General features: G+C 44.3%; 1 protein-coding gene across 2 annotated transcripts in view; it reads right to left on the bottom strand.

Annotated features, from left to right (window-relative positions):
* The window catches only part of LOC142213628 (17-beta-hydroxysteroid dehydrogenase type 2-like), a 62,767-nt gene that overhangs the window by 19,708 nt on the left and 16,840 nt on the right, over positions 1-26,219 (bottom strand). The window contains exon 2 of one of the 2 annotated variants that reach the window (XM_075282020.1): positions 21,926-22,138. The exons of the other annotated variant lie outside the window; for it this stretch is intronic. Coding sequence (XP_075138121.1) covers positions 21,926-22,138 — 213 coding nt within the window. The remainder of the gene's footprint in view (positions 1-21,925; positions 22,139-26,219) is intronic. 2 annotated transcript variants of the gene reach the window in all.

Here is a 26,219-nt window from a genome sequence, read left to right as displayed (position 1 = left end):
CACAATTTTTGCTACTGGTATATAGTGCCATTGTCTGACTGGGAATTCAAAGAATATATTGGGGTTACAAATACCCTCATTTCTTGCTACTGGTATATAGTGCCATTGTCTGACTGGGAATTCAAAGAATATATTGGGGTTACGTGCACCCACAATTTTTGCTACTGGTATATAGTGCCATTGTCTGACTGGGAATTCAAAGAATATATTGGGGTTACAAATACCCTCATTTCTTGCTACTGGTATATAGTGCCATTGTCTGACTGGGAATTCAAAGAATATATTGGGGTTATAAATACCCTCATTTCTTGCTACTGGTATATAGTGCCATTGTCTGACTGGGAATTCAAAGAATATATTGGGGTTACAAATACCCTCATTTCTTGCTACTGCCATATAGTGCCAGTTTCTGACTGGTAATTCAAAGAATATATTGGGGTTACAAATACCCTCATTTCTTGCTACTGGTATATAGTGCCAGTTTCTGACTGGTAATTCAAAGAATATATTGGGGTTATAAATACCCTCATTTCTTGCTACTGGTATATAGTGCCATTGTCTGACTGGGAATTCAAAGAATATATTGGGGTTACAAATACCCTCATTTCTTGCTACTGGTATACACTCACCGGCCACTTTATTAGGTACACCTGTCCAACTGCTCGTTAACACTTAATTTCTAATCAGCCAATCACATGGCGGCAACTCAGTGCATTTAGGCATGTAGAAATGGTCAAGACAATCTCCTGCAGTTCAAACCGAGCATCAGTATGGGGAAGAAAGGTGATTTGAGTGCCTTTGAACGTGGCATGGTTGTTGGTGCCAGAAGGGCTGGTCTGAGTATTTCAGAAACTCCTGATCTACTGGGATTTTCACGCACAACCATCTCTAGGGTTTACAGAGAATGGTCCGAAAAAGAAAAAACATCCAGTGAGCGGCAGTTCTGTGGGCGGAAATGCGTTGTTGATGCCAGAGGTCAGAGGAGAATGGCCAGACTGGTTCGAGCTGATAGAAAGGCAACAGTGACTCAAATAGCCACCCGTTACAACCAAGGTAGCCAGAAGAGCATCTTTGAACGCACAGTATGTCGAACTTTGAGGCAGATGGGCTACAGCAGCAGAAGACCACACTGGGTGCCACTCCTTTCAGCTAAGAACAGGAAACTGAGGCTACAATTTGCACAAGCTCATCGAAATTGGACAATTGAAGATTGGAAAAACGTTGCCTGGTCTGATGAGTCTCGATTTCTGCTGCGACATTCGGCTGGTAGGGTCAGAATTTGGCGTCAACAACATGAAAGCATGGATCCATCCTGCCTTGTATCAACGGTTCAGGCTGGTGGTGGTGGTGTCATGGTGTGGGGAATATTTTCTTGGCACTCTTTGGGCCCCTTGGTACCAATTGAGCATCGTTGCAACGCCAAAGCCTACCTGAGTATTGTTGCTGACCATGTCCATCCCTTTATGACCACAATGTACCCAACATCTGATGGCTACTTTCAGCAGGATAATGCGCCATGTCATAAAGCTGGAATCATCTCAGACTGGTTTCTTGAACATGACAATGAGTTCACTGTACTCCAATGGCCTCCACAGTCACCAGATCTCAATCCAATAGAGCATCTTTGGGATGTGGTGGAACGGGAGATTCGCATCATGGATGTGCAGCCGACAAATCTGCGGCAACTGTGTGATGCCATCATGTCAATATGGACCAAAATCTCTGAGGAATGCTTCCAGCACCTTGTTGAATCTATGCCACGAAGAATTGAGGCAGTTCTGAAGGCAAAAGGGGGTCCAACCCGTTACTAGCATGGTGTACCTAATAAAGTGGCCGGTGAGTGTATAGTGCCAGTTTCTGACTGGTAATTCAAAGAATATATTGGGGTTATGAATACCCTCATTTCTTGCTACTGGTATATAGTGCCATTGTCTGACTGGGAATTCAAAGAATATATTGGGGTTACAAATACCCTCATTTCTTGCTACTGGTATTTAGTGCCATTGTCTGACTGGGAATTCAAAGAATATATTGGGGTTACAAATACCCTCATTTCTTGCTACTGCCATATAGTGCCAGTTTCTGACTGGTAATTCAAAGAATATATTGGGGTTACGTGCACCCACAATTTTTGCTACTGGTATATAGTGCCATTGTCTGACTGGGAATTCAAAGAATATATTGGGGTTACAAATACCCTCATTTCTTGCTACTGGTATATAGTGCCATTGTCTGACTGGGAATTCAAAGAATATATTGGGGTTACAAATACCCTCATTTCTTGCTACTGGTATATAGTGCCATTGTCTGACTGGGAATTCAAAGAATATATTGGGGTTACAAATACCCTAATTTCTTGCTACTGGTATATAGTGCCAGTTTCTGACTGGTAATTCAAAGAATATATTGGGGTTATAAATACCCTCATTTCTTGCTACTGGTATATAGTGCCATTGTCTGACTGGGAATTCAAAGAATATATTGGGGTTACAAATACCCTCATTTCTTGCTACTGCCATATAGTGCCAGTTTCTGACTGGTAATTCAAAGAATATATTGGGGTTACGTGCACCCACAATTTTTGCTACTGGTATATAGTGCCATTGTCTGACTGGGAATTCAAAGAATATATTGGGGTTACAAATACCCTCATTTCTTGCTACTGGTATATAGTGCCAGTTTCTGACTGGTAATTCAAAGAATATATTGGGGTTATAAATACCCTCATTTCTTGCTACTGGTATATAGTGCCATTGTCTGACTGGGAATTCAAAGAATATATTGGGGTTACAAATACCCTCATTTCTTGCTACTGGTATACACTCACCGGCCACTTTATTAGGTACACCTGTCCAACTGCTCGTTAACACTTAATTTCTAATCAGCCAATCACATGGCGGCAACTCAGTGCATTTAGCCATGTAGACATGGTCAAGACAATCTCCTGCAGTTCAAACCGAGCATCAGTATGGGGAAGAAAGGTGATTTGAGTGCCTTTGAACGTGGCATGGTTGTTGGTGCCAGAAGGGCTGGTCTGAGTATTTCAGAAACTCCTGATCTACTGGGATTTTCACGCACAACCATCTCTAGGGTTTACAGAGAATGGTCCGAAAAAGAAAAAACATCCAGTGAGCGGCAGTTCTGTGGGCGGAAATGCGTTGTTGATGCCAGAGGTCAGAGGAGAATGGCCAGACTGGTTCGAGCTGATAGAAAGGCAACAGTGACTCAAATAGCCACCCGTTACAACCAAGGTAGCCAGAAGAGCATCTTTGAACGCACAGTATGTCGAACTTTGAGGCAGATGGGCTACAGCAGCAGAAGACCACACTGGGTGCCACTCCTTTCAGCTAAGAACAGGAAACTGAGGCTACAATTTGCACAAGCTCATCGAAATTGGACAATTGAAGATTGGAAAAACGTTGCCTGGTCTGATGAGTCTCGATTTCTGCTGCGACATTCGGCTGGTAGGGTCAGAATTTGGCGTCAACAACATGAAAGCATGGATCCATCCTGCCTTGTATCAACGGTTCAGGCTGGTGGTGGTGGTGTCATGGTGTGGGGAATATTTTCTTGGCACTCTTTGGGCCCCTTGGTACCAATTGAGCATCGTTGCAACGCCAAAGCCTACCTGAGTATTGTTGCTGACCATGTCCATCCCTTTATGACCACAATGTACCCAACATCTGATGGCTACTTTCAGCAGGATAATGCGCCATGTCATAAAGCTGGAATCATCTCAGACTGGTTTCTTGAACATGACAATGAGTTCACTGTACTCCAATGGCCTCCACAGTCACCAGATCTCAATCCAATAGAGCATCTTTGGGATGTGGTGGAACGGGAGATTCGCATCATGGATGTGCAGCCGACAAATCTGCGGCAACTGTGTGATGCCATCATGTCAATATGGACCAAAATCTCTGAGGAATGCTTCCAGCACCTTGTTGAATCTATGCCACGAAGAATTGAGGCAGTTCTGAAGGCAAAAGGGGGTCCAACCCGTTACTAGCATGGTGTACCTAATAAAGTGGCCAGTGAGTGTATAGTGCCAGTTTCTGACTGGTAATTCAAAGAATATATTGGGGTTATAAATACCCTCATTTCTTGCTACTGGTATATAGTGCCATTGTCTGACTGGGAATTCAAAGAATATATTGGGGTTACAAATACCCTCATTTCTTGCTACTGGTATATAGTGCCATTGTCTGACTGGGAATTCAAAGAATATATTGGGGTTACAAATACCCTCATTTCTTGCTACTGCCATATAGTGCCAGTTTCTGACTGGTAATTCAAAGAATATATTGGGGTTACGTGCACCCACAATTTTTGCTACTGGTATATAGTGCCATTGTCTGACTGGGAATTCAAAGAATATATTAGGGTTACAAATACCCTCATTTCTTGCTACTGGTATATAGTGCCAGTTTCTGACTGGTAATTCAAAGAATATATTGGGGTTATAAATACCCTCATTTCTTGCTACTGGTATATAGTGCCATTGTCTGACTGGGAATTCAAAGAATATATTGGGGTTACAAATACCCTCATTTCTTGCTACTGGTATATAGTGCCATTGTCTGACTGGGAATTCAAAGAATATATTGGGGTTACAAATACCCTCATTTCTTGCTACTGCCATATAGTGCCAGTTTCTGACTGGTAATTCAAAGAATATATTGGGGTTACGTGCACCCACAATTTTTGCTACTGGTATATAGTGCCATTGTCTGACTGGGAATTCAAAGAATATATTGGGGTTACAAATACCCTCATTTCTTGCTACTGGTATATAGTGCCATTGTCTGACTGGGAATTCAAAGAATATATTGGGGTTATAAATACCCTCATTTCTTGCTACTGGTATATAGTGCCATTGTCTGACTGGGAATTCAAAGAATATATTGGGGTTACAAATACCCTCATTTCTTGCTACTGCCATATAGTGCCAGTTTCTGACTGGTAATTCAAAGAATATATTGGGGTTACAAATACCCTCATTTCTTGCTACTGGTATATAGTGCCAGTTTCTGACTGGTAATTCAAAGAATATATTGGGGTTATAAATACCCTCATTTCTTGCTACTGGTATATAGTGCCATTGTCTGACTGGGAATTCAAAGAATATATTGGGGTTACAAATACCCTCATTTCTTGCTACTGGTATACACTCACCGGCCACTTTATTAGGTACACCTGTCCAACTGCTCGTTAACACTTAATTTCTAATCAGCCAATCACATGGCGGCAACTCAGTGCATTTAGGCATGTAGAAATGGTCAAGACAATCTCCTGCAGTTCAAACCGAGCATCAGTATGGGGAAGAAAGGTGATTTGAGTGCCTTTGAACGTGGCATGGTTGTTGGTGCCAGAAGGGCTGGTCTGAGTATTTCAGAAACTCCTGATCTACTGGGATTTTCACGCACAACCATCTCTAGGGTTTACAGAGAATGGTCCGAAAAAGAAAAAACATCCAGTGAGCGGCAGTTCTGTGGGCGGAAATGCGTTGTTGATGCCAGAGGTCAGAGGAGAATGGCCAGACTGGTTCGAGCTGATAGAAAGGCAACAGTGACTCAAATAGCCACCCGTTACAACCAAGGTAGCCAGAAGAGCATCTTTGAACGCACAGTATGTCGAACTTTGAGGCAGATGGGCTACAGCAGCAGAAGACCACACTGGGTGCCACTCCTTTCAGCTAAGAACAGGAAACTGAGGCTACAATTTGCACAAGCTCATCGAAATTGGACAATTGAAGATTGGAAAAACGTTGCCTGGTCTGATGAGTCTCGATTTCTGCTGCGACATTCGGCTGGTAGGGTCAGAATTTGGCGTCAACAACATGAAAGCATGGATCCATCCTGCCTTGTATCAACGGTTCAGGCTGGTGGTGGTGGTGTCATGGTGTGGGGAATATTTTCTTGGCACTCTTTGGGCCCCTTGGTACCAATTGAGCATCGTTGCAACGCCAAAGCCTACCTGAGTATTGTTGCTGACCATGTCCATCCCTTTATGACCACAATGTACCCAACATCTGATGGCTACTTTCAGCAGGATAATGCGCCATGTCATAAAGCTGGAATCATCTCAGACTGGTTTCTTGAACATGACAATGAGTTCACTGTACTCCAATGGCCTCCACAGTCACCAGATCTCAATCCAATAGAGCATCTTTGGGATGTGGTGGAACGGGAGATTCGCATCATGGATGTGCAGCCGACAAATCTGCGGCAACTGTGTGATGCCATCATGTCAGTATGGACCAAAATCTCTAAGGAATTCTTCCAGCACCTTGTTGAATCTATGCCACGAAGAATTGAGGCAGTTCTGAAGGCAAAAGGGGGTCCAACCCGTTACTAGCATGGTGTACCTAATAAAGTGGCCGGTGAGTGTATAGTGCCAGTTTCTGACTGGTAATTCAAAGAATATATTGGGGTTATAAATACCCTCATTTCTTGCTACTGGTATATAGTGCCATTGTCTGACTGGGAATTCAAAGAATATATTGGGGTTACAAATACCCTCATTTCTTGCTACTGGTATTTAGTGCCATTGTCTGACTGGGAATTCAAAGAATATATTGGGGTTACAAATACCCTCATTTCTTGCTACTGCCATATAGTGCCAGTTTCTGACTGGTAATTCAAAGAATATATTGGGGTTACGTGCACCCACAATTTTTGCTACTGGTATATAGTGCCATTGTCTGACTGGGAATTCAAAGAATATATTGGGGTTACAAATACCCTCATTTCTTGCTACTGGTATATAGTGCCATTGTCTGACTGGGAATTCAAAGAATATATTGGGGTTACGTGCACCCACAATTTTTGCTACTGGTATATAGTGCCATTGTCTGACTGGGAATTCAAAGAATATATTGGGGTTACAAATACCCTCATTTCTTGCTACTGGTATATAGTGCCATTGTCTGACTGGGAATTCAAAGAATATATTGGGGTTATAAATACCCTCATTTCTTGCTACTGGTATATAGTGCCATTGTCTGACTGGGAATTCAAAGAATATATTGGGGTTACAAATACCCTCATTTCTTGCTACTGCCATATAGTGCCAGTTTCTGACTGGTAATTCAAAGAATATATTGGGGTTACAAATACCCTCATTTCTTGCTACTGGTATATAGTGCCAGTTTCTGACTGGTAATTCAAAGAATATATTGGGGTTATAAATACCCTCATTTCTTGCTACTGGTATATAGTGCCATTGTCTGACTGGGAATTCAAAGAATATATTGGGGTTACAAATACCCTCATTTCTTGCTACTGGTATACACTCACCGGCCACTTTATTAGGTACACCTGTCCAACTGCTCGTTAACACTTAATTTCTAATCAGCCAATCACATGGCGGCAACTCAGTGCATTTAGGCATGTAGAAATGGTCAAGACAATCTCCTGCAGTTCAAACCGAGCATCAGTATGGGGAAGAAAGGTGATTTGAGTGCCTTTGAACGTGGCATGGTTGTTGGTGCCAGAAGGGCTGGTCTGAGTATTTCAGAAACTCCTGATCTACTGGGATTTTCACGCACAACCATCTCTAGGGTTTACAGAGAATGGTCCGAAAAAGAAAAAACATCCAGTGAGCGGCAGTTCTGTGGGCGGAAATGCGTTGTTGATGCCAGAGGTCAGAGAAGAATGGCCAGACTGGTTCGAGCTGATAGAAAGGCAACAGTGACTCAAATAGCCACCCGTTACAACCAAGGTAGCCAGAAGAGCATCTTTGAACGCACAGTATGTCGAACTTTGAGGCAGATGGGCTACAGCAGCAGAAGACCACACTGGGTGCCACTCCTTTCAGCTAAGAACAGGAAACTGAGGCTACAATTTGCACAAGCTCATCGAAATTGGACAATTGAAGATTGGAAAAACGTTGCCTGGTCTGATGAGTCTCGATTTCTGCTGCGACATTCGGCTGGTAGGGTCAGAATTTGGCGTCAACAACATGAAAGCATGGATCCATCCTGCCTTGTATCAACGGTTCAGGCTGGTGGTGGTGGTGTCATGGTGTGGGGAATATTTTCTTGGCACTCTTTGGGCCCCTTGGTACCAATTGAGCATCGTTGCAACGCCAAAGCCTACCTGAGTATTGTTGCTGACCATGTCCATCCCTTTATGACCACAATGTACCCAACATCTGATGGCTACTTTCAGCAGGATAATGCGCCATGTCATAAAGCTGGAATCATCTCAGACTGGTTTCTTGAACATGACAATGAGTTCACTGTACTCCAATGGCCTCCACAGTCACCAGATCTCAATCCAATAGAGCATCTTTGGGATGTGGTGGAACGGGAGATTCGCATCATGGATGTGCAGCCGACAAATCTGCGGCAACTGTGTGATGCCATCATGTCAATATGGACCAAAATCTCTGAGGAATGCTTCCAGCACCTTGTTGAATCTATGCCACGAAGAATTGAGGCAGTTCTGAAGGCAAAAGGGGGTCCAACCCGTTACTAGCATGGTGTACCTAATAAAGTGGCCGGTGAGTGTATAGTGCCAGTTTCTGACTGGTAATTCAAAGAATATATTGGGGTTATAAATACCGTCATTTCTTGCTACTGGTATATAGTGCCATTGTCTGACTGGGAATTCAAAGAATATATTGGGGTTACAAATACCCTCATTTCTTGCTACTGGTATTTAGTGCCATTGTCTGACTGGGAATTCAAAGAATATATTGGGGTTACAAATACCCTCATTTCTTGCTACTGCCATATAGTGCCAGTTTCTGACTGGTAATTCAAAGAATATATTGGGGTTACGTGCACCCACAATTTTTGCTACTGGTATATAGTGCCATTGTCTGACTGGGAATTCAAAGAATATATTGGGGTTACAAATACCCTCATTTCTTGCTACTGGTATATAGTGCCATTGTCTGACTGGGAATTCAAAGAATATATTGGGGTTACAAATACCCTCATTTCTTGCTACTGGTATATAGTGCCAGTTTCTGACTGGTAATTCAAAGAATATATTGGGGTTACAAATACCCTAATTTCTTGCTACTGGTATATAGTGCCAGTTTCTGACTGGTAATTCAAAGAATATATTGGGGTTATAAATACCCTCATTTCTTGCTACTGGTATATAGTGCCATTGTCTGACTGGGAATTCAAAGAATATATTGGGGTTACAAATACCCTCATTTCTTGCTACTGCCATATAGTGCCAGTTTCTGACTGGTAATTCAAAGAATATATTGGGGTTACGTGCACCCACAATTTTTGCTACTGGTATATAGTGCCATTGTCTGACTGGGAATTCAAAGAATATATTGGGGTTACAAATACCCTCATTTCTTGCTACTGGTATATAGTGCCAGTTTCTGACTGGTAATTCAAAGAATATATTGGGGTTATAAATACCCTCATTTCTTGCTACTGGTATATAGTGCCATTGTCTGACTGGGAATTCAAAGAATATATTGGGGTTACAAATACCCTCATTTCTTGCTACTGGTATACACTCACCGGCCACTTTATTAGGTACACCTGTCCAACTGCTCGTTAACACTTAATTTCTAATCAGCCAATCACATGGCGGCAACTCAGTGCATTTAGGCATGTAGACATGGTCAAGACAATCTCCTGCAGTTCAAACCGAGCATCAGTATGGGGAAGAAAGGTGATTTGAGTGCCTTTGAACGTGGCATGGTTGTTGGTGCCAGAAGGGCTGGTCTGAGTATTTCAGAAACTCCTGATCTACTGGGATTTTCACGCACAACCATCTCTAGGGTTTACAGAGAATGGTCCGAAAAAGAAAAAACATCCAGTGAGCGGCAGTTCTGTGGGCGGAAATGCGTTGTTGATGCCAGAGGTCAGAGGAGAATGGCCAGACTGGTTCGAGCTGATAGAAAGGCAACAGTGACTCAAATAGCCACCCGTTACAACCAAGGTAGCCAGAAGAGCATCTTTGAACGCACAGTATGTCGAACTTTGAGGCAGATGGGCTACAGCAGCAGAAGACCACACTGGGTGCCACTCCTTTCAGCTAAGAACAGGAAACTGAGGCTACAATTTGCACAAGCTCATCGAAATTGGACAATTGAAGATTGGAAAAACGTTGCCTGGTCTGATGAGTCTCGATTTCTGCTGCGACATTCGGCTGGTAGGGTCAGAATTTGGCGTCAACAACATGAAAGCATGGATCCATCCTGCCTTGTATCAACGGTTCAGGCTGGTGGTGGTGGTGTCATGGTGTGGGGAATATTTTCTTGGCACTCTTTGGGCCCCTTGGTACCAATTGAGCATCGTTGCAACGCCAAAGCCTACCTGAGTATTGTTGCTGACCATGTCCATCCCTTTATGACCACAATGTACCCAACATCTGATGGCTACTTTCAGCAGGATAATGCGCCATGTCATAAAGCTGGAATCATCTCAGACTGGTTTCTTGAACATGACAATGAGTTCACTGTACTCCAATGGCCTCCACAGTCACCAGATCTCAATCCAATAGAGCATCTTTGGGATGTGGTGGAACGGGAGATTCGCATCATGGATGTGCAGCCGACAAATCTGCGGCAACTGTGTGATGCCATCATGTCAATATGGACCAAAATCTCTGAGGAATGCTTCCAGCACCTTGTTGAATCTATGCCACGAAGAATTGAGGCAGTTCTGAAGGCAAAAGGGGGTCCAACCCATTACTAGCATGGTGTACCTAATAAAGTGGCCGGTGAGTGTATAGTGCCAGTTTCTGACTGGTAATTCAAAGAATATATTGGGGTTATAAATACCCTCATTTCTTGCTACTGGTATATAGTGCCATTGTCTGACTGGGAATTCAAAGAATATATTGGGGTTACAAATACCCTCATTTCTTGCTACTGGTATATAGTGCCATTGTCTGACTGGGAATTCAAAGAATATATTGGGGTTACAAATACCCTCATTTCTTGCTACTGCCATATAGTGCCAGTTTCTGACTGGTAATTCAAAGAATATATTGGGGTTACGTGCACCCACAATTTTTGCTACTGGTATATAGTGCCATTGTCTGACTGGGAATTCAAAGAATATATTAGGGTTACAAATACCCTCATTTCTTGCTACTGGTATATAGTGCCAGTTTCTGACTGGTAATTCAAAGAATATATTGGGGTTATAAATACCCTCATTTCTTGCTACTGGTATATAGTGCCATTGTCTGACTGGGAATTCAAAGAATATATTGGGGTTACAAATACCCTCATTTCTTGCTACTGGTATATAGTGCCATTGTCTGACTGGGAATTCAAAGAATATATTGGGGTTACAAATACCCTCATTTCTTGCTACTGCCATATAGTGCCAGTTTCTGACTGGTAATTCAAAGAATATATTGGGGTTACGTGCACCCACAATTTTTGCTACTGGTATATAGTGCCATTGTCTGACTGGGAATTCAAAGAATATATTGGGGTTACAAATACCCTCATTTCTTGCTACTGGTATATAGTGCCATTGTCTGACTGGGAATTCAAAGAATATATTGGGGTTATAAATACCCTCATTTCTTGCTACTGGTATATAGTGCCATTGTCTGACTGGGAATTCAAAGAATATATTGGGGTTACAAATACCCTCATTTCTTGCTACTGCCATATAGTGCCAGTTTCTGACTGGTAATTCAAAGAATATATTGGGGTTACAAATACCCTCATTTCTTGCTACTGGTATATAGTGCCAGTTTCTGACTGGTAATTCAAAGAATATATTGGGGTTATAAATACCCTCATTTCTTGCTACTGGTATATAGTGCCATTGTCTGACTGGGAATTCAAAGAATATATTGGGGTTACAAATACCCTCATTTCTTGCTACTGGTATACACTCACCGGCCACTTTATTAGGTACACCTGTCCAACTGCTCGTTAACACTTAATTTCTAATCAGCCAATCACATGGCGGCAACTCAGTGCATTTAGGCATGTAGACATGGTCAAGACAATCTCCTGCAGTTCAAACCGAGCATCAGTATGGGGAAGAAAGGTGATTTGAGTGCCTTTGAACGTGGCATGGTTGTTGGTGCCAGAAGGGCTGGTCTGAGTATTTCAGAAACTCCTGATCTACTGGGATTTTCACGCACAACCATCTCTAGGGTTTACAGAGAATGGTCCGAAAAAGAAAAAACATCCAGTGAGCGGCAGTTCTGTGGGCGGAAATGCGTTGTTGATGCCAGAGGTCAGAGGAGAATGGCCAGACTGGTTCGAGCTGATAGAAAGGCAACAGTGACTCAAATAGCCACCCGTTACAACCAAGGTAGCCAGAAGAGCATCTTTGAACGCACAGTATGTCGAACTTTGAGGCAGATGGGCTACAGCAGCAGAAGACCACACTGGGTGCCACTCCTTTCAGCTAAGAACAGGAAACTGAGGCTACAATTTGCACAAGCTCATCGAAATTGGACAATTGAAGATTGGAAAAACGTTGCCTGGTCTGATGAGTCTCGATTTCTGCTGCGACATTCGGCTGGTAGGGTCAGAATTTGGCGTCAACAACATGAAAGCATGGATCCATCCTGCCTTGTATCAACGGTTCAGGCTGGTGGTGGTGGTGTCATGGTGTGGGGAATATTTTCTTGGCACTCTTTGGGCCCCTTGGTACCAATTGAGCATCGTTGCAACGCCAAAGCCTACCTGAGTATTGTTGCTGACCATGTCCATCCCTTTATGACCACAATGTACCCAACATCTGATGGCTACTTTCAGCAGGATAATGCGCCATGTCATAAAGCTGGAATCATCTCAGACTGGTTTCTTGAACATGACAATGAGTTCACTGTACTCCAATGGCCTCCACAGTCACCAGATCTCAATCCAATAGAGCATCTTTGGGATGTGGTGGAACGGGAGATTCGCATCATGGATGTGCAGCCGACAAATCTGCGGCAACTGTGTGATGCCATCATGTCAATATGGACCAAAATCTCTGAGGAATGCTTCCAGCACCTTGTTGAATCTATGCCACGAAGAATTGAGGCAGTTCTGAAGGCAAAAGGGGGTCCAACCCGTTACTAGCATGGTGTACCTAATAAAGTGGCCGGTGAGTGTATAGTGCCAGTTTCTGACTGGTAATTCAAAGAATATATTGGGGTTATAAATACCCTCATTTCTTGCTACTGGTATATAGTGCCATTGTCTGACTGGGAATTCAAAGAATATATTGGGGTTACAAATACCCTCATTTCTTGCTACTGGTATATAGTGCCATTGTCTGACTGGGAATTCAAAGAATATATTGGGGTTACAAATACCCTCATTTCTTGCTACTGCCATATAGTGCCAGTTTCTGACTGGTAATTCAAAGAATATATTGGGGTTACGTGCACCCACAATTTTTGCTACTGGTATATAGTGCCATTGTCTGACTGGGAATTCAAAGAATATATTAGGGTTACAAATACCCTCATTTCTTGCTACTGGTATATAGTGCCAGTTTCTGACTGGTAATTCAAAGAATATATTGGGGTTATAAATACCCTCATTTCTTGCTACTGGTATATAGTGCCATTGTCTGACTGGGAATTCAAAGAATATATTGGGGTTACAAATACCCTCATTTCTTGCTACTGGTATATAGTGCCATTGTCTGACTGGGAATTCAAAGAATATATTGGGGTTACAAATACCCTCATTTCTTGCTACTGCCATATAGTGCCAGTTTCTGACTGGTAATTCAAAGAATATATTGGGGTTACGTGCACCCACAATTTTTGCTACTGGTATATAGTGCCATTGTCTGACTGGGAATTCAAAGAATATATTGGGGTTACAAATACCCTCATTTCTTGCTACTGGTATATAGTGCCATTGTCTGACTGGGAATTCAAAGAATATATTGGGGTTATAAATACCCTCATTTCTTGCTACTGGTATATAGTGCCATTGTCTGACTGGGAATTCAAAGAATATATTGGGGTTACAAATACCCTCATTTCTTGCTACTGCCATATAGTGCCAGTTTCTGACTGGTAATTCAAAGAATATATTGGGGTTACGTGCACCCACAATTTTTGCTACTGGTATATAGTGCCATTGTCTGACTGGGAATTCAAAGAATATATTGGGGTTACAAATACCCTCATTTCTTGCTACTGGTATATAGTGCCATTGTCTGACTGGGAATTCAAAGAATATATTGGGGTTATAAATACCCTCATTTCTTGCTACTGGTATATAGTGCCATTGTCTGACTGGTAATTCAAAGAATATATTAGGGTTATAAATACCCTCATTTCTTGCTACTGCCATATAGTGCCAGTTTCTGACTGTTAATTCAAAGAATATATTGGGGTTACGTGCACCCACAATTTTTGCTACTGGTATATAGTGCCAGTTTCTAACTGGGAATTCAAAATGTGCAAGGCTCCCGGAAAGGGACGTGGACGAGGCCGTGGGCGAGGTCGGGGGAATGGTTCTGGGGAGCAAGGTAGCAGTGAAGCCACAGGGCGTCCCGTGCCTACTCCTGTGGGGGAGCAAGCATTGCGCCACTCCACAGTGCCAGGGTTGCTTGCCACATTAACTAAACTGCAGGGTACAAACCTTAGTAGGCCCGAGAACCAGGAACAGGTCTTGCAATGGCTGTCAGAGAACGCTTACAGCACATTGTCCAGCAGCCAGTCAGACTCTGCCTCCTCTCCTCCTATTACCCAACAGTCTTGTCCTCCTTCCTCCCAAAATTCCCAAGCTTCACAGAACAATAACCCCAACTGTCCCTGCTCCCCAGAGCTGTTCTCCGCTCCTTTCATTGTCCCTCAACCTGCCCCTCCACGTCACGATTCCACGAACCTAACAGAGGAGCATCTGTGTCCAGATGCTCAAACACTAGAGTCTCCTCCATCTCCGTTCGATTTGGTGGTGGATGACCAGCAACCCACCCTCATCGACGATGATGTGACGCAGTTGCCGTCAGGGCATCCAGTTGACCGGCGCATTGTGCGGGAGGAGGAGATGAGACAGGAGTTGGAAGAGGAAGTGGTGGATGATGAGGACACTGACCCGACCTGGACAGGGGGGATGTCAAGCGGGGAAAGTAGTGTGGATGTTGAGGCAGGTGCAGCACCAAAAAGGGTAGCTAGAGGCAGAGGCAGAGGTCAGCAGCTTAGGCGAAGCCAGGCCACACCCGGAATCTCCCAAGATGTTCCAGTTCGTACCCAGCCCCGAAAAACTCCCACCTCGAGGGCACGTTTCTCGAAGGTGTGGAGTTTTTTCAAGGAATGCGCCGAGGACAGATATAGTGTTGTCTGCACAATTTGCCTCTCGAAATTGATTAGGGGCTCTGAGAAGAGCAACCTGTCCACCACTTCAATGCGCCGTCATTTGGAATCCAAGCACTGGAATCAGTGGCAGGCAGCAACGGCAGGACAAAGGCCGCCTGCCGTTCACGCCACTGCCACTGCCTCTGCCTCTGCCACTGCCACTGCTGACTGTGCTGGCGATGCACTCCAGAGGACGAGCCAGGACACCACTTCATCTGCCTCCGCCACTTTGTTGACTTCTTCCTCATCCTCCCCTGTTCCTGTCTTATCTCCTTCTCCTGCACCATCAAAGGCACCATCAGGTGCTTCTTTACAACAACCCACCATCTCTCAGACATTGGAGCGGCGGCAGAAATACACTGCTAACCACCCACACGCGCAAGCCTTGAACGCCAACATCGCTAAACTGCTGGCCCAGGAGATGTTGGCGTTCCGGCTTGTTGAAACTCCCGCCTTCCTGGACCTGATGGCAACTGCGGCACCTCGCTATGCCGTCCCTAGCCGTCACTACTTCTCCCGGTGTGCCGTCCCCGCCTTGCACCAGCACGTGTCACTCAACATCAGGTGGGCCCTTAGTTCCGCGCTTTGCACAAAGGTCCACTTGACCACCGACGCGTGGACAAGTGCATGCGGACAGGGACGCTACATTTCACTGACGGCACACTGGGTGAATGTAGTTGAGGCTGGGGCTGCTTCCCAAACTGGCCCGGTGTACCTCGTCTCCCCACCTAACATTCCTGGAAGGACACGAGAAGAACACCCGCCTCCTCCTCCTCCTCCACCGCCTCCTCCTCCGCCACCGCCTCCTCCTCCGCTGTTAGATTGACCCCAGCTACGAGTTGGAAACATTGCAGCACTGGCGTTGGTAGACGTCAGCAGGCTGTGCTGAAGCTGATCAGCTTGGGGGACAGACAGCACACTGCCTCCGAGGTGAGGGATGCCCTCCTCGATGAGATGGCAATATGGTTTGAGCCGCTGCACCTGGGCCCAGGCATGGTCGTTTGTGATAACGGCCGGAACCTGGTAGCAGCTCTGGAGCTTGCCGGACTCCAACATGTTCCATGCCTGGCCCACGTCTTCAACCTAGTGGTGCAACGTTTCCTAAAGAGCTACCCCAATGTTCCAGAGCTACTGGTGAAAGTGCGGCGCATGTGCGCCCACTTTCGCAAGTCGACAGTAGCCGCTGCTAGCTTAAAATCTCTCCAGCAACGCCTGCATGTGCCACAACACCGGCTTTTGTGCGACGTCCCCACACGCTGGAACTCAACGTTTCAGATGTTGAATTGAGTGGTTGAGCAGCAGAGACCTTTGATGGAATACCAGCTACAAAACCCTAGGGTGCCACAAAGTCAGCTGCCTCAGTTTCACATCCATGAGTGGCCATGGATGAGAGACCTTTGTGACATCCTACGGGTCTTTGAGGAGTCCACAAGGAGGGTGAGCTCTGAGGATGCGATGGTGAGCCTTACAATCCCGCTCTTGTGTGTTCTGAGAGAATCCCTGATTGACATCAGGGATAACTCAGATCACACAGAGGAGTCAGGGATAGCATCCGATCCGTCACAGCTGGAGAGTAGGTCCACACATCTGTCCGCTTCATCGCGTTTAATGGAGGAGGAGGAGGAGGGGGAGGAGGAAGAAGAGTTGTCCGATGATGTGATGGTGATACAGGAGGCTTCCGGGCAACTTTGAATTGTCCCATTGTTGCAGCGCGGATGGGTAGACATGGAGGATGAGGAGGAAATGGAGATTGAACTTTCCGGTGGGGCCAGAGGAGTCATGCCAACTAACACTGTGGCAGACATGGCTGAGTTCATGTTGGGGTGCTTTACAACCGACAAGCGTATTGCCAAAATCATGGAGGACAACCAGTACTGGATCTTTGCTATCCTTGACCCCCGGTATAAAAACAACATCTCGTCTTTTATTCCGGTAGAGGGGAGGGCCAATCGCATCAATGCTTGCCACAGGCAATTGGTGCAGAATATGATGGAGATGTTTCCAGCATGTGACGTTGGCGGCAGGGAGGGCAGTTCCTCCAGTAGGCGACCAAGTTCTCACCGGTCCACACAAACGAGGGGCACACTGTCTAAGGTCTGGGACACCTTGATGGCACCCCCTCGCCAAAGTGCCGCCACAGAGGGTCCTAGTGTCACCAGGCGTGAGAAGTATAGGCGCATGTTGCGGGAATACCTTTCCGACCACAGCCCTGTCCTCTCCGACCCCTCTGCGCCCTACACGTATTGGGTGTCGAAGTTGGACCTGTGGCTTGAACTTGCCCTATATGCCTTGGAGGTGCTGTCCTGTCCTGCCGCCAGCGTCCTATCTGAGAGGGTGTTCAGTGCAGCCGGTGGCATCATCACTGACAAGCGCACCCGTCTGTCAGCTGAGAGTGCCGACCGGCTCACTTTGATAAAAATGAACCACCACTGGATAGAGCCTTCATTTTTGTGCCCACCTGTGTAAAGCACCCCAACATGAAACTCCATGTCTGTACTCAACCTCTCCAATTCCTCCGCATCCTCATACTCATCCACCATAAGCGTTGCACAATTCTGCTAATACTAGGCTCCCTCCACCCTGATTTCCCCCAACTCTGCTGGTTAGAGGCTCCCTCCACCCTGATTTCCACCAACTCTGCTGGTTAGAGGCTCCCTCCACCCTGCTTTCCCACAACTCTGCTGGTTAGAGGCTCCCTCCACCCTGCTTTCCCACAACTCTGCTGGTTAGAGGCTCCCTCCACCCTGCTTTCCCACAACTCTGCTGGTTAGAGGCTCCCTCCACCCTGATTTCCACCAACTCTGCTGGTTAGAGGCTCCCTCCACCCTGCTTTCCCACAACTCTGCTGGTTAGAGGCTCCCTCCACCCTGCTTTCCCACAACTCTGCTGGTTAGAGGCTCCCTCCACCCTGATTTCCACCAACTCTGCTGGTTAGAGGCTCCCTCCACCCTGCTTTCCCACAACTCTGCTAGTTAGAGGCTCCCTCCACCCTGATTTCCACCAACTCTGCTGGTTAGAGGCTCCCTCCACCCTGCTTTCCCACAACTCTGCTGGTTAGAGGCTCCCTCCACCATGAATTGGTCCAAACTGGGCTGGTTAGAGGCTCCCTCCACCATGAATTTGCCCAAACTGGGCTGGTTAGAGGCTCCCTCCACCATGAATTGGTCCAAACTGGGCTGGTTAGAGGCTCCCTCCACCATGAATTGGTCCAAACTGGGCTGGTTAGAGGCTCCCTCCACCATGAATTGGTCCAAACTGGGCTGGTTAGAGGCTCCCTCCACCATGAATTGGTCCAAACTGGGGTTTTTAGAGGCTCCCTCCACCATGAATTTGCCCAAACTGGGCTGTTTAGAGGCTCCCTCCATCATGAATTGGTCCAAACTGGGCTGGTTAGAGGCTCCCTCCACCATGAATTGGTCCAAACTGGGTTTTTTAGAGGCTCCCTCCACCATGAATTGGTCCAAACTGGGCTGGTTAGAGGCTCCCTCCACCATGAATTGGTCCAAACTGGGGTGGTTAGAGGCTCCCTCCACCATGAATTGGTCCAAACTGGGCTGGTTAGAGGCTCCCTCCACCATGAATTTGCCCAAACTGGGCTGGTTAGAGGCTCCCTCCACCATGAATTTACCCAAACTGGGCTGTTTAGAGGCTCCCTCCATCATGAATTGGTCCAAACTGGGTTTTTTAGAGGCTCCCTCCACCATGAATTGGTCCAAACTGGGCTGGTTAGAGGCTCCCTCCACCATGAATTGGTCCAAACTGGGCTGGTTAGAGGCTCCCTCCACCATGAATTGGTCCAAACTGGGCTGGTTAGAGGCTCCCTCCACCATGAATTTGCCCAAACTGGGCTGGTTAGAGGCTCCCTCCACCATGAATTTGCCCAAACTGGGCTGTTTAGAGGCTCCCTCCACTATGAATTTGCCCAAACTGGGCTGTTTAGAGGCTCCCTCCACCATGAATTGGTCCAAACTGGGGTTTTTAGAGGCTCCCTCCACCATGAATTGGTCCAAACTGGGCTGGTTAGAGGCTCCCTCCACCATGAATTGGTCCAAACTGGGCTGGTTAGAGGCTCCCTCCACCATGAATTTGCCCAAACTGGGGTTTTTAGAGGCTCCCTCCACCATGAATTGGTCCAAACTGGGGTTTTTAGAGGCTCCCTCCACCATGAATTGGTCCAAACTGGGCTGGTTAGAGGCTCCCTCCACCATGAATTGGTCCAAACTGGGGTTTTTAGAGGCTCCCTCCACCATGAGTTGGTCCAAACTAGGGTTTTTAGAGGCTCCCTCCACCATGAATTTGCCCAAACTCTGCTGGTTAGAGGCTCAATCCACCCTGATTTTCAAAACAAATGTTGGTGCCAACCTCAACTTACTACAAGAGCCAAATTCACTGCTGGTGACAAGCTCTCCTCACTGCAAGTGCCAAATACACATGTTTCAAGGTGTTTTCCTACTGTCAGAGAGGTGGTATTGAGTGTGTAAAGTGTGTAGTTGTTAGGCTGTGATGTTGGGGTAATAGAGGGTCTTTGGTGTATTAGATGCCCCCAGACATGCTTCCCCTGCTGTCCCAGTGTCATTCCAGAGGTGTTGGCATCATTTCCTGGGGTGTTATAGTGGACTTGGTGACCCTCCAGACACGGATTTGGGTTTCCCCCTTAACGAGTATCTGTTCCCCATAGACTATAATGGGGTTCGAAACCCGTTCGAACACACGAACATTGAGCGGCTGTTCGAATCGAATTTCGAACCTCGAACATTTTAGTGTTCGCTCATCTCTACTAAAAATAAAAACAGATTAGAAAAAAGTGATATATTTCTGGTTTTAATAAATCCCAGATAATACAGATAGTATTACAATAGTAGTTAACACCTCTACCATTAACACCGCATAATACTCATTATTACATCCACTATTGACAATAGATGATGTCACAGCCTGTCTACTCCCCTTCATATTTATAAAAGTCTGCCATAGACCTGAAACAGTCAGATCCAGAGGATTGATTCCTATACTTATTCTGTAAAGCATATTGCTAAATGCTGTTAACACACTAGAGAAGCTCAGGCAAGATGAACCCCCCCCCCCCTACCCCACCCAAATTATGTACAGAAAATAGAAAAAAATTATATAATAAAAATATAAAAACAGTACAAAAAAGTGATACTATAGAGTTCACTATCTGGTTTTAGGGTAAAAAAAAATATGCAAATCTATTCTCCAGGATGTAATTAGTACAGTGCCTCTGTATGCTGCCCTCTAGAGGGCAGCCTTCTTAACATCATGCATGACTCAGTTAATAAGCCTACTAATATGATGTGGGGTTTATTGCCAAATTAATATTTCTATTCCAAAAGGAACAGATTCCCAGCTATGGACAGCGCTGTTTCGGTCTTTTGGACCTCCTCAGCATAGCGCAGGGATACTAGGCACACACTCTCCCTAATGTGTATGATTATCCCCTGACCCTGGTCTATAGTCACTCACTCTGCCAAATTAGTATCCCTGCGCTATGCTGAGGAGGTCCAAAAGACCGAAACAGCGCTGTCCATAGCTGGGAATCTGTTCCTTTTGGAATAGAAATATTAATTTGGCAATAAACCCCGCATCATGTTAGTAGGCTTTTTAACGGAGTCATGCATGATTTTAAGGGGGCTGCCCTCTAGAGGGCAGCATACAGAGGCACTGTTCTCCTAATTACATCGTGGAGAATAGATTTGCATATTTTTTACCCAGAATCCCTAGTGGAGCAGGAATGACTTGAAAGTCTCTGTACGCCTATGTACACACACTCTCCCTAATGTGTATGATTATCTGGTTTTAGTTTAATTTTGGACAATTTGTAGATTGTGTTCAATACATTCTCATCTGTCGCTGGAGTGCTGGATTCTATTTGCTGACTCTTATTGGTAAATACACAGCTATGAAGTCTGCACTAACCACATTGCTTTTCAGATTTTGGTCAAGATTTCTAGATTTGTTTTTATTTTCTGGTCCATTAATGAGGACATTACAAATTGTCTGTTAAACTGGCACCTCCTATATCTGGATCAGGGATGGGCAGGTTTCTGGACATTGTCATATTCTGACCTCAGAAACATGACGAAATTTCATGATGTCAGGCCAAGCTACTCAGTGTGAGATATACTATATTCAGATCTTATCAAATGTTGCTAGGAAACCCTTCTTGAATATTAAAGTAATGATTTATGTTTGGTCAATGTCTTAAAGGGGTTGTCCAGTTTCAAACAAATTTTGTTGTTTCCCAATATACTTTCTGTATCAATTTCTTACTTCCAGTGGCTAAAAATACCGGCCATGGTCATGCGATATTCAGTCCATGGAAATGTGCTCCTGTGTGTCCATCACAAGACCATGGACTGTACATCACATGACCATAGACTGTATATCACATGACCAAGGACTGATTTTCATCCACTGGAAGTAAGCAGAATGAATGACAGCTAGCAGAAATTGAGAAAACTGTGAGGAATTAAATACAGAAAGTATACTGGAAAATTGTAGAACTTTTTATTATGCAAACAATAACATTGGTCTAATTTATTTCTGAAACTGAACAACCCCTTTAACTCTTCCTGAACCACACATTGTAGGAGTTGCCTTGTTTTTGAAGTTATTTGTTATACTCCTGTGTTTTGTACCTGCGTCTTGCACGTGATTTCTGACTTCATTGTACGCATTCTTTATCTGTCCTGGGTTTGTGACATCAAGTTGGATCAAAGAAAGCCTTGTAGAACAAACTCTCCTTAGTTCTTCAGCACCTCGTCCCTTCTTATCCAAAACACCAGCATAGACAAGAACACCTAGTTCATCCAAGTACTTAGCTAGTGCATGTCCAAGTCCTGAATCACAGCCTAAGGAAAGAAAAGTGAAAGAAGTTAGCATGGCCCATCCAAAGCAAACACCTCTCCCTACTGAAGATCAGCCAGGATTGGCGTTTCTTGATGACAAACTCTGAAACTCTAGAGAAGCTTTAACTGAGAGAGACTTCCACATCAGTAACCCCGCATAGCCCACGGCTTGGTAGATTGGAGGAGACATTGTTTTTCCTTCACAGATAATCCTTTAATTTAACAAAATACCAAACACCTTCTGACAGACTTTGCAGTAAATTTCCCTTTCCAAATTGTGTCTGCATGTCTGAAGATTACAAAGGAATGAAAAGCGCTCAAGATGAGGAGAAACAAAATCTGTCTTATCGATCTGTATAGTTTAATGAGAAAATTCTGATGTAAATAGGGTACATTTAATGTGCCCTAGACATCGACACAACATGGAAGCCATCATAGTTGTTAACTGAAGTCAAAGAACCAACTAATTCCTTCGAAGAAATGGCAACCATTCCCAAATAACATTCTGCCAAATATACAATAAGCTTTATGTAGTTGTACACAGTGCAGGAACAAGACATAGAAGACGTGACATCCTTATAGGATCCTTAGCTTAGGTCATCTGTTTACCTGGGCCACAGTGTATCGGAACTATATAGCTATAGAAAAGGGAGGGTTAACCTCTATAGCTTCACAATCTGTAGGCGAGTGACCATAGATGGCCATATACAGCATCTCTACCTAAGACAGGTGAGCAACCCTTGTGCAGCAGTAAACAAAGTTGTCTTTTCAATGCTATCACTGACTAGTATGAGAATGTGCAATATCGCCATGTTAATACAATGTGTTTTCCTTGAATGTGTAAAGTGTAAGGAAAATCTTCACTTTCACCCTGGTGTGGTACCACAATAAGTGTTATTTTGGCATTTCTCATGGTTCGAACCTGCACTGTGTTGTGACACTTGGGTTGAGCCGGGCTAAGTTGTGCTATATATGAGCAGCTTTGGCTGCCACCGATTCACAAAGAAGCAAAGGCCAAGTCGATGAGAGTCAACACCAATGTTATATTGACACCTATTCTAAATATACAGTAGGTCATAAATAAGAAATTCGTAGACAACCCCTCTCATTGCAATAGTGATACCTTCTAACTGTCCCGACTTTAGTAGGACAGTCTCGGATTTCAGGTGTTATCCGGCTCTCCTAGGCAATGAGTGGTATGTCCTGGCTTAAGCTCTGTCTACCACAAGGGCATATTACTGTATACTGCACAATGCAGAATAATACGCATAGCACAAATGCTGTGACTTCTAATACCATTGTGGTTTTGGAAAATCGCAGCATGCAAATTATATCTAAGGAAACAACTGTGGTTCACCTATAGGTATAATTAAAGAAGAAAGTCTGCAGACTTTCTGTGAAAAGCGCTGTGGGAAAAACCATGATGGGTTTCCGCTGCGGTTTTTCACTGTGCCCACTACAAGGGGCCTTAGCCATAGACTATGTTTTAAGCCAGTTTAAATTATACTGAACTTCTTCAATCAAAAACAAATCTTGACGCTGAACGACCCAAATCCGAAACGAATATTGAGAGGTTCATTCTTCTCTATTTATGTTTAGTAAATCATGTGATGGTCAGTCCATGGTCATATGAAGCACCCATAGGTGTACAAGTCGTTACAAGCACTTATCACTGTCTTGGTTACTGTACTGTGACTGTAACAAGCCACTGTAATGCTTATTTTACCTGCGTGTCCATCACATGACCAGAGACTTATTTTTATACACTGAACATAAACCATGAATTACAACAAGCAGAGATCAAGGGAACTATGAGAAATTGCTACATAAAGTATACTGGAAATTGTAGAAGTTTTTATTATACAAACAATAACATATTTGCTGAAACTGGACAAACCCTTTAAACCCATTCCCGACATCCACTGTACTATTAGGTTGGATGATGGGTATTTACATATGGCGGATGTTCAGGAGATGAGTGGCCACTATAGCGGCAGGGTTTCTATGGGCATTAACATGACCAAGGCTCCTTTAACACAGCGGCACACACTCAAAGATTGAGTCAACTCTCCTTTTTATCTGGTTCCAGGTGTGATTTTTATATTGCCCACACCTGTTACTTGCCACAGTTGAGTTTGAACATTTATCAGATGCTTGAAACAAAGTTATTTTTCCCCCAAATTTTGAGAAGGTGCCAACAATTTTGTCCAGCCAATTTATGTTTTGTGTGAAATTATATACAATTTGCCTTTTTTTCTCAGTGTTTTTGTGTGTTCCAATACACACTAAGGAAATAAACATGTGTATAACAGGATGTGTAATTTGAATAATTTTCTCAGAGAAATACTTTGTTTTCTGAAAAAAATTCAGGGGTGCCAACACTTACAGTATGGCCATGACTGTATACTGTAAGTGACCAAGGGTTAATAAGATAAATCGCCCTACCATGACCACAACTGAAAGTCTCCTGCAGAAGCCACATAAAACAAACTCAACTGACAGATTTCCTAAAAAGCACACAAGATAAACTAGTGAGCCGGTTCAGATACTGACAGCTCAATGCGCTGCTTGACACAGGAATAAACAATTCGTTGGATCTTCATGTATGCCAGTAGGCAACAAATGGACTGGTAGTTTGTTTAGTGATAAATTGAATAACACTATAAACTAAGCCAGAAACAGGGGAACAGGATAGATAAGAAAAAACAAGCTTAACACATGGCAGCACCCCAGCTATGTGCAGTAAGCAGAAATGCAACACTATGTTACAGAGCACGGTATACAGTGTACTTGGAGATAAACAAACACAAAGACATTTCAAGACTATGGTTTTCTTCCTGATACCAAAGGAAAACAAAATATGGTGTTTGATATTTCAGTTCTTCAGTGACAAGGTACATTACAGATGGAAGTTTGACAGTAAGAGTTGTGATTAGGCCCCATGTGCAAGATCACAGGCCATGGTGACTTCCGCAGTCATGATGGGGGGTGTACTGCCTGACACTGGAGGACCTGACCTCTTACCCATAAGTGTCCTGAGTTGTTTAACCTACATTGCATGTAAGTGGTAAGTAGGAAACTTAATTCTTAAGATGTACAAATCTCTCCCAAGTTGGTGACAGCCCAAAAAATTCCACTTTTCAAGCAGTCCTCCAACCCACCCCACTCACACAGCACAGGAGAAGAGTTACTCGCACCCTGAGTAACCTTGGCAATGCCTAATGTCAATGAGTCAGGCCTCAGGGTCCATTCACACGGAGGAATATGGTGAGGAGTTTGGTGTGGAATTTCAGCGCTGACAAAAAAGCCTCCCATTGACTTCAATGGGTTCCTTTTTCTGTCAGCGCTGAAATTCCACACCAAATTCCTCACCGTTTTCCTCCATGAGAATGGACCCTCAAGCTCTGGTGGCCTCATGCACTGTAGTCTTGAAGAGGATTGTACTGTGTGGACAAGACACTGGAAAGGGTCATGAAATAAGATTCTCTGGGGAGGATGGAGACTTGATGTAGAAGAGGTCCAACTCTGAATGTTTCTGATCCTGGGAAATGTCCAGGAGATTGAGTCCTTGAAAGCAGGGTCCGAAAGAGAAATACAAATTAAAGCCAAATATACATACTGTGTATGGGTAAATAAAAATAATTAATAATAACATGTATCAAAATATCTTTTTAAAGTAAAAGCTATTACAATATTTATCCCACCTGATAAAGAGATAGATATCTGAGAAAAATATTTGTAAGTGCTTTCATTGTACAGAAGAGGTAAAAAAGTTGTATAAATTTGGTATAGCATTAGTATGGTCCTGATCCACAGAATAAAGATAACAATTAAGCTGGATGGCCCCTTCCTACTGCAGCCATTTTTTTAATTAGAATTTTTAATAATTGTTTTTATTTTTATGCTCATAGGCACCCCTGTTGGGAATTGCTGTCTTAAACCATGGACTGCAATACAAGAGTATTACAGTCTATGGGAAAATCACAATGGAAGTATTGAGGTCTTCCACAAGTAAGCCTCAATAGTTGTTTTACTATGATAGGTCTTAAGAAGGCTACCAGCTGTCAATGAAGCCTGGCAGCTA

This window comes from Leptodactylus fuscus, chromosome 7 (genome assembly GCF_031893055.1).
Source record: "Leptodactylus fuscus isolate aLepFus1 chromosome 7, aLepFus1.hap2, whole genome shotgun sequence".
Classification (NCBI taxonomy): domain Eukaryota; kingdom Metazoa; phylum Chordata; class Amphibia; order Anura; family Leptodactylidae; genus Leptodactylus; species Leptodactylus fuscus.
This window is presented reverse-complemented; position numbering and strand designations above follow the sequence as displayed.